The following is a 9,242-nucleotide window of genomic DNA, read 5'->3' as shown; positions in this document are numbered from 1 at the left end:
CTATATCTGTACTTACAATATTTATATAACATTGGTTTAACCATCCCTTTATATGTAAAACAGGCTTCCTATGAGTGGAAGGAAGCCCTGAACAGAAAAGACTCCTTGGCTACTTGGCCAAAATGCACAATACATTAAAGTGTTTTTTTTTTTTCTTTTCTTATTTTTAATAGATATATGTCACACTAAAAGAGCGACCTGTTACAAAAATCATTGACTGAATATAGAAAATGTAAGCACAAAATCTATAAATGGCTCGAGAGGATGTGTTATTAACACTGTTGGCTTTGGAGTGGCCTGGAATTTGCTAGCACTGAAAAGATTATTACCTACTCTTATAAGAGTGTTTAGTTAACCCTAAAACAGCCTCACATACTGTACAAAACACACTCACGACCAGTTCAACAGCAGCATACGCAAGAATGTAATGGACTTCATTTCATCCAGCCCGACCCAGTGGTATGCTGCACATAAAGCCATAGCAGATCTGAGGTTAGAGCGCGTTTCGTTTATATATATATATATATATATATATATATATATATATATGTAGTGTAATATATATGTAATTATGTAGGGAATTTGGGTATAATGTGAGGAAGTTTTACTTTACAGAGAGAGTGGTAGATTAGTGGAACAGCCTCTCATCGGATGTGGTAGAAGCGAATACAGTAAGGGAATTGAAACATGCATGGGACAGTCGTAAAAAAGCCTGTGAAATCCTGACTTGAAAACAATTTTTGTGCCCCTTAAAAATAAAATCTACAATGATTATATGTTTTATGTGCCCCAGCAGTGAGGAGCTCAATGTTATTATTCATTGTCAGAGAAGATCTGGGTCCCCTCTACTAATGTTGTGTAAAAAGGAATATATGTTTCTGCTGGAGCAGTAAGAAGAGCTCCCCTGTGGCACTGCCGACGGGGCGCGCACTGCCGACACGGGGCGCGCACTGCCGACACGGGGCGCGCACTGCCGACACGGGGCGCACACTGCCAGGTGATCTGACGAGAGGTGGGAGCGAGATTTTTGGCAAGTACTCCCCGCAATATCCAACCTCAGCTTCCAGAAGAAGGCAAAGCTATTTGAAAATGTTAATGTCTCTTTAAGGACTGTGTGATACACATGATGTTACCTAAAAAGGGATATGAAGTCTTTGCTGTGTATCAGTGGTTATTTAAAGGTGTTTTTTCATAGAGGAGAAATTCAGATTTCTCTTGTAGTGCTCAAAAATTTAAAAAAATGTAAAAAAAGCCATTTTCCATGTATTTTGTTCCAGCAACAACTAAAGTGTACTTGAGTGGGGGGTTTCAAGCCGAATAAAAAGCAATATGTTTCTCCCTTGCAATGTAAATAGTTGGAACCTTATCGGTCCAAGCAGATGGAGTCTTTAGTCAAAGGGAATACCTTTTATTGGGCCAAAATAAAAAATATCCAATTACATAAGCTTTTATATATGAAATTTATCTGATGAAGGGACTCCCTGAGGTCATGGAAGCACATCATTTTTTACATTGGTCGAATAAAAGGTATCCCCTTCTCTTAAAGGCTGTCTTACATGCAAACACTAGTACATTTGCGTTACACCCTTCTGTGCTTTTAGTTACTATGTGTACTGTTTGTGGATACTGAGTTAGCATTCTCCTTGTTGTATTCAGGTTGTATATTAGAGAAGAGTAAAGTCTCCTAGCCTCTCAAGGTTCTAAAATGTAGGAATTTCACACTCTCCCAATAAACTATTCATATTAGTGCACATACCCTTAGGAAATGAAACAGGCATCAGATTGGTGCACGCCAAGCCTCTATCAGTAAAGAGTTAAACTCATAGTTTCCTGATAGCCTTAGATCAGTGCAGTAGTGTGTGTGATATTTGGCATTAAGACATTTGCTACACACCACTTAAATCTTTTTTTTGTTGCAACATAGAGTAGAAGCACCTTCTCTGGATTAGCTTCCATCCGTCCACTGGAAGAGCAAGCCCATAGCAAAGCAAAGTATTCAATACACTCAATGGATTTTATACCCCAATGCAGGAAAGTATGATCTTTAGCGCATGCGGCAACAAGTACTGTACTGCACAGTAGAGGCATGCACAGTGTAGACACAGGGTGTCACCAACAGATTTCTCTTCCCATACAACATGTCCTGTATGATGAAGATACAAGCTCTATATTTCATTCAAGACAGGACCTCATCCTCTCCAACATCTTGCAAGTCGCTCTCCCTCAGGCTTTCCTCGCTGCCTTGTATTCTGTGGATAAAGCAGAACATGAATTAGACTCACAAAGAAAAGGAGAACCATAGTTGAGAAAAAGAGCTGCACCAACAAAACACAGAGTTTAGCCTATGGTAAACTGGTGGTAAAGTCATGGAAACGGACAAGTGATGAGGAGGGCTCTGCAAATTGACAACTCACTAAACAAACATGATCTAGCTTTGCAAGAGGCTGCTATTTTTGACCTCATAATTTCCTACAAGGAACATGAACTTACAAGAGCAACTTGTAGTGGCAGTAGTGGCCATTGAGTTTCCTGCAGATTTCACTAAAATGCATTCCTACTGGAGGTGTAAACTAATGAGGAGACCAAGCAGCCCTCCCTGGACATTTTCTAAAACATTTTTCTGAATACCCAAAGATTCAAATTTGAATTTAGAAGGAATTCTTATGGCAATTTAATTTCAAATGTTGCAACAGGAACCAAAACTGTCACATCATTATAATACATATGTTCTAGGGTAACATGATCAGAAAAATAGAACTAAAGACACCAACAAGTGTGAAAGCATGACGCTACCGATTAGTATATATAATATCAATCCCCTCTCAACTTCAAGGTTGTTAGACTAAGAGCTTTCCTCAGAAATAGAGGAAAGGCTGTGTAGATGACAACCTGATTATTTCTGAGAAATATATCCATCAGGGAGAGCCAGGCACAAGTCATGATCTGTCTGTTCTCTAACTTGGGTCTCACAGCCAGCAAATTTGTTGTCTGTGGTCTGTGTTGAAGGTCACAATTCTTCAAGGGCAGAGAAGGCCCGGAAAAATATGTTCTGGAAGCAGCCACCACTTGAGAGAGCCTGACTCTGAGGGCAACGTGAACATACCTATCCAAGGAATGATGAGCCAAGTCACATGTTGACCTTGAAGTGGCCTCATAACGGCCATGGACCAAAGAGCAGCAGACTCAACATCAGACCCAAGAGTGAAACTAAATACAAACCATTAACAATCTAGAATTCTCCTTGTTTTCTTGTGATCTCCGTTGTTAAGAAGACCTTCCATTGCATACAAACTATGAGCAAGCCTAGGAACATCATTCTCAGAGAGGGAGACATGTTCAATGATCAATCTTCCTACACTTTTCAGAGTTTGCAAAACAAGTGGTCTTAAACAAGGTCAACTGAATCCAATGCAAGTCATCAACATAAGGGATCACCGTCAACACATTGTAGATCTCTAGCCTGAGACCTCCAGACACTGTTGGAACTAAGAAGACTGAAAAATAAGCACTTTTCCCTTGCTCCTGGAGTAGAATGAGAACTTGTTTGTGAACAAAAATTATAATGGCCTATTTAAGAATTTAATTTTCCTTGTGGCCAGAAAGAGAAGAGGAAAAGAAACAAACTCTAATAATAATAATAAGCCTCTTTTTATAATGGATCAGAGGTTTGACTTTTATATGGAAAAAGGCGATGCAGGCTTTCTATTACAGGGAGTTTATTCCTTTTGCAGCTTCTGGGAGTGCTGTTCTTTTTTTCAACAGAAACCTTAAAAAAGGACATTGTTTTCTACCTAGAAGGCTGACATTTGCTTGTAAACAGAATTTGTCACCAGTAGATGTCTCTAATAAAGCTTCTAGATCCTGATCAAGCAGCTGATCTCAGCTACCGTGAATGCGTGAAAACATAGAATTTGATAACATAGCAATTCGGCCTATCTATCCTCTGGGTTAAGTTGTTAGCATTTTTTGCAGATATATTTGTCCTTTTAGTAACCTTGTGTGAATGTCACATATGCACTGGCACATGGTTGCACATTAACAAAGGATATGTGCGAAGGAGTATTTCACTCTCTGGACATGGATAATTGCTGATGGATCCTAGGATCATTCCCCTTGTCCTGACCCTGCATATCTTGTATCAAATATGTTTTTCTCTTTTAACCACCAGCTTTAGACCAGCTTGAAAGTAGACGTACTGTGTCTTATTCTGATTGGCGGGTTTATTTTTGATGATTAGCCAAGTGGTATAATCTGCATAGAATTGTATGTAGGTCTATGAGATCTATACACTGAAGTATGGACTGCCCCTGTTTCAGAATCACATTCTGCTTTGTGCTTGCTGATTCTCCCAGTGCACTTGTACTCTGAATAAACTACTAAATAAAAAGAACCTTATGGTATCTCCATTACTGTGCCACGAGACTGCTATGATAGTATCATCAAAAAGAAAAGGCTATTGGGTCCTTTTGAACGTTCACATGTCTCTCAGGAAGTTTCCATTCATCTGATTAGAAAAACAGCACAAGCCTTGCGAACAGGGAAAGTCTTGGTCTTCAGACTATGAGTCTTATCTGGCTTCTGCTCTTACTGCAGAAGTCAGCTTCACAATCGTTCAATAGGAAATATTTATCTTTCTATTTGCCTTCCTCATCAGAAGACCCAGCTTCTAGAGAAAGGCATTGCTGATTTGACATAAAAGAGTGTGCTTTTAGTTTAGAATCTAACACACAGACAGAGCCCAAGATTTATATTAAAAAAAAAGAAGGTGCCAGGCAAACAATGCATGAAGATTCAGAAGATATAAACTAGGCTAAGTGAACAGCCTGGAAACATACGAAACCAATGGATAGCAAAATAAACATCCAGAAACACAGTAGAATCCAGAAAGACCCACCAATGCTAATGTGGGCTCCTAATGACTCTGCCTGGCATTTAAACACCACTGTAATGGATGCCTATTGCGGCAGTTTTCTAGGAAAAAAAAACAAGAAATCTATCATCTCATGCTGTGAATTCGGTCATCATCTTTACTCAAAAATATTTTGGGAACATTCAGAAACAGTAACAGAAGCAGCAATGGAAAAACCACCACCCGCTGGGGAGCCGCAACAGTCATCCATTTAGAAGCGAAGGAGAAATAATAATAATAATAATGAAAAAAAAATCCTCAAATGTGGGAAATATTGATAACCGACTACTCTTAATGGCTCATCTAACTGAACTTTCACACTAGCATGCAGAAAGGTTAAAACATGCTCTAGCATGCTGAATATTAGTTTTTATATCAGTGAAATGTTGCAGATCTCAGTGTGTGCAAAGCAAGGTTAGCGCAGGAAAAGAAGAAAAAATAGCTTTGCATTCTTTACCTTTTGCTGCTATAACTGCAGCTACTGCGCATGTTTCCTGATTTGTGTTTTCTAGAAATAAGGATGGAACATGGATAAATGTAACCTATACGGGAAACAAATGTGCGTCGTTTTCGCATCATGATTTTGATGCTTTTATATGCATGTACCCAATACAAAGAATAGTATCTAGACGTGTCATGCCCTGAACATGAAATAAAGTTATTTGTGTTCACTTACCTTTTTTCTGTAAACAAAGAGTTGTAGTAACTTACAGGTGACGTTTATGAACACTTATGTAGACAAGTTGGTAAGCCTGCATAGTTTTTTAACCTGGGAGATACTAATATTCCCATATTGTTTGCTTATAAAAGTGGATATGCCGTGATATTTTATCCCATATACGGTACATATATAAACACCGAAATTTAAAAAGGATTTTCGGCTTACAATAAAGGGTAAACCCTGCTGTATGCATTACAGGCCTTCACTCTGAAACGTGTAAGGTAACTTACGTGAGTAAATTTCCCGGGGAGGACATGGATCGCTCCTCTTTTCTGCTCCCATCAAACGGGTTGCCGAAAGAGCGCTTTCGAAGCATTGTCTTCACCAAAATCTAGCAAAAGAGAAAGTTTCAAGTGTTAATATATCATTCTAGGCATTCCATTACCATACCTGGTGGAACACATGTTGAATTTGGATGAACCCTTAGAGAAGCCTCATTACAGCCGTTGACCAAAGAGCAGCAGACCCAGGAGTGAAATGACACACAAACCATAAACAATCTAGAAAAAACAATTGCCTTTTCTTGTGATCTTGGTAAGAAGACCTTTTGTTCCATAAAATCTATGAGCAAGCCCAGAAATACCATTCTCTGAGTGGGGTAAAGGGAAGACTTGTTTTCAGTGATTAATCTTCTTAAAGGGATTGTGTATAATTTTATATATTTGTTTTTATAGAGGGGCACAACCAGTGTGGCCGTTTGAACTCAATATGGTCAAGTAAGCCAAATCTCATAATAAAAAATCTGAATATCTGAAAATATCCGAATATGTAACCAAAGTGTATTTAGAATTTTGTATCGTTGAATTGTAGTAATTGATTAAATTTACATTACGCTCAGTGATAGATATAAATACATAGTACTGAGTAGATACCGACTTGGTGGCATCAAGTAAGCCTGGAACCTCCCTAACTTAAATTCATTAATATTGGGATATAAAAGCAGGTGGAAATGGGGGTGTTGGTAGCATTGAAAATATCAAAAGGGAGTGTATACAACAATCCCAGGGAGGCAGCTCATATCTACTCGGAGAGGTCATTGGAGAGCAACTCTAGCCAATGGCTCAAGTAGCGATATGAAGGCTACTCGATTTTGTGAGGCCTCTCAAACCACTAAGTTAACCAGTAAGTATATCTTAAAACCTGATGTAGACTACCTAGTGTGGTTTGGCAAGTACAATTTATTTGGGACAAGTGGGGACTTCTTTACTAAAGTGTCATGTAAGTGAAGAATCCCATACTATATGCACTGAAGTTCCCCAATGGATAATACACCCCCAATAGACAGGTTCCTTGAACATGGAAAGCTTCTGTTAAATGTCCAATAAGAGTTTGTCAGGAGTCTGAAGGAAGCTCTTTTAGGGTCATTGGTCAGTTTACCAAGCATTGCCGTGTCGCTTGGAAAAGTAAAGTCTCACTAGCGGTATTCCTTAATGGTAGTCTGTCTAGGGATGAAATCTTGTGCAGGTAATGAGTTCAAGAAATTTCTGACCTTGTCAAGTTTAAGCCAGGTTTGAAAGTGGGGCCAAGAGACCCTACATATGTAGGTGGCATATCTAGACCACTGAGGACAATGCAAAATCTGAAAAATATAGTCTCCCCACTGCTGGATTGATCCAGTTGTAGCAGCTGTTTGTATGGGAGTCCCATTAATCAGTCCACAACACAAATGTATTGCTTTGTAATAGTTACAGATGTCTGATAATCTCATTTTGCTTATCATTTTTTGATATTTTATAAAAAAAGAAAATGGTGTGCTTCCACATATTATACGATTTAAGTAACCCACCACTGTGGCCAAACTAGGGACGTGCTTGACCGAATTCTCCACTTCTTCCTCAGTAACTTCCACAAGAGTGCAATTCTCATCCTCTGTTGGCAAGGGCTCTGACCCATGTTTGGTCACCCAAGGGTGCAGCTGCAAAGAAAGAAAGAAAGAAAGAAAGAAAGAAAGAAAACATGGCATCAGGATATTAACATCTGATTACAAATGTAGAACAATACTCTTCGTTTCCAATGAGCAGACACACACAGAATAGAAGATGCAGACGTGGTTTCATACAAGCCATCTCTGTACCTCATTTTACATTGTATTTCCAGCTAAAGCTGCTCAAAAACATTAGAAAATGTTGTTCTTTTATATATATATCATGGAGGAATTAGTATTTAACTCCCTAACTAGAAGTGATAATGTTCTAGATAATTGACACAAGAAGTGCTTTTTGGCAAGTGTCCTAAAAGCTGTGAAACAGTAGGTAACAAAAACTCCCAAAATCCTTTGGACATCGTATTCTGCTCCAGCACTGCATCTGTTCTATACCTTATATTTCTTTACATCCTAATCCCTCTAGATTGTAAACTTGTTGCAGTGCCCTCTTTAACTAATACGGTACGGTTTGTCTTAGTCTGTCAGTTCTAGTTTTGACACATCCTTTAAATGTATTTACTGTAAGAACTTGTTCCCCCACACAATGTCATCAAACTATATTCCAGACACGTGTCTAGTAGCTGCAAACCCTGAAACTGTGAGTTATTATTTTTTTTGCAGAGAACCCTTTTTCTACTGCACTAGAAGCTGAACAACATTTACAGATTAGGAAATCAAAATTGCACATCTAAACATCCGTTTGTCTCTAGCTTGATAGATTGGGAAATCAGGCAAGTTCTGTTTAATATGTTCTAAACAAGTAAAAAATGTTGTACTAACAATAACAATAATTATGGAGGTTAGCGATGTAAAGTTTTATTTTCCTTAAATTGAAAGCATCGCATTCAGCAGTACAGCATTGAATTGTGAGATTAAGCTGTGAAATAGATGGCAGTAAATGCTACATTTCGTTAGTAGAATGATATCTGCTTTAACAGATCAGATAAATCCTCTATCCGACAACGAAGTGGTTTAAGCGTTTTATATACTGGACAAATCTGTATATTAACTAGCAAGAGACAAAAAGTCAAAGAAAAGAAGGTAATTCAATTTTGACCTATGTCTCAAAAGATGGACAAAGATATGACACTGTCCACAGACAGTACAGAATAGTAATGTAATTTATTCAAAATAATAATAATAACTACTTAAGGAAAAACCCTAGTTGGTGAGGTCACCTACAATTTTTCAGAGGGTTAATCTAGATACAAGTGCCTAGGGATCAAATTATACAGAAAACATCTAAATAGCAAAGAATATACGGTACTATACCATTTGAATATACTATTTTCCTCATTTTAATTTACCGTAGTTTCAAATATAGATACATTTTCTATCAACAGAACACAACATATAATATACGGGAACATTTTGAAGTGTTCAATAGACACTTTAAACAGCCAATTTAATTATTGGGGTGATTTATAAACGAGGTGTAATCTGAAATTTTATCAGTAAAAAAAAGATAAAATGAAAAAAAGTGCACCAACCTGCTAAACCTGTATAATTTCTGTGCTGTAACTGCAGAACCGCATAGCGATATATATATATTAGGGCTGCAACTAACGATTATTTGAATAATCGATTAGTTGGCCGATTATTTTTTCGATTAATCGAATAAAAAAAATGAATGTAAATTTTTCATTTATTTAAAATAATTTACTAAACAAATGATGTTAAATACAAAC

At 37.8% G+C, this 9,242-nt stretch overlaps 1 protein-coding gene across 2 annotated transcripts in view; it reads right to left on the bottom strand.

Annotated features, from left to right (window-relative positions):
* Positions 1-1,936: 1,936 nt before the first annotated feature.
* CAMKK2 (calcium/calmodulin dependent protein kinase kinase 2) overlaps positions 1,937-9,242 on the bottom strand; it is a 38,667-nt gene continuing 31,361 nt past the window's right edge. The window contains exons 14-17 of one of the 2 annotated variants that reach the window (XM_053472818.1): positions 7,417-7,545; positions 5,861-5,961; positions 5,367-5,417; positions 1,937-2,249 (exon numbers count right to left, since the gene is read on the bottom strand). In XM_053472818.1, coding sequence (XP_053328793.1) covers positions 2,177-2,249; positions 5,367-5,417; positions 5,861-5,961; positions 7,417-7,545 — 354 coding nt within the window. In that variant the 3' untranslated portion in view covers positions 1,937-2,176. The remainder of the gene's footprint in view (positions 2,250-5,366; positions 5,418-5,860; positions 5,962-7,416; positions 7,546-9,242) is intronic. The other variant, XM_053472827.1, reaches the window with a different exon arrangement.

The sequence above is a fragment of the Spea bombifrons genome, chromosome 1 (genome assembly GCF_027358695.1).
Source record: "Spea bombifrons isolate aSpeBom1 chromosome 1, aSpeBom1.2.pri, whole genome shotgun sequence".
NCBI lineage: Eukaryota > Metazoa > Chordata > Amphibia > Anura > Pelobatidae > Spea > Spea bombifrons.
This window is presented reverse-complemented; position numbering and strand designations above follow the sequence as displayed.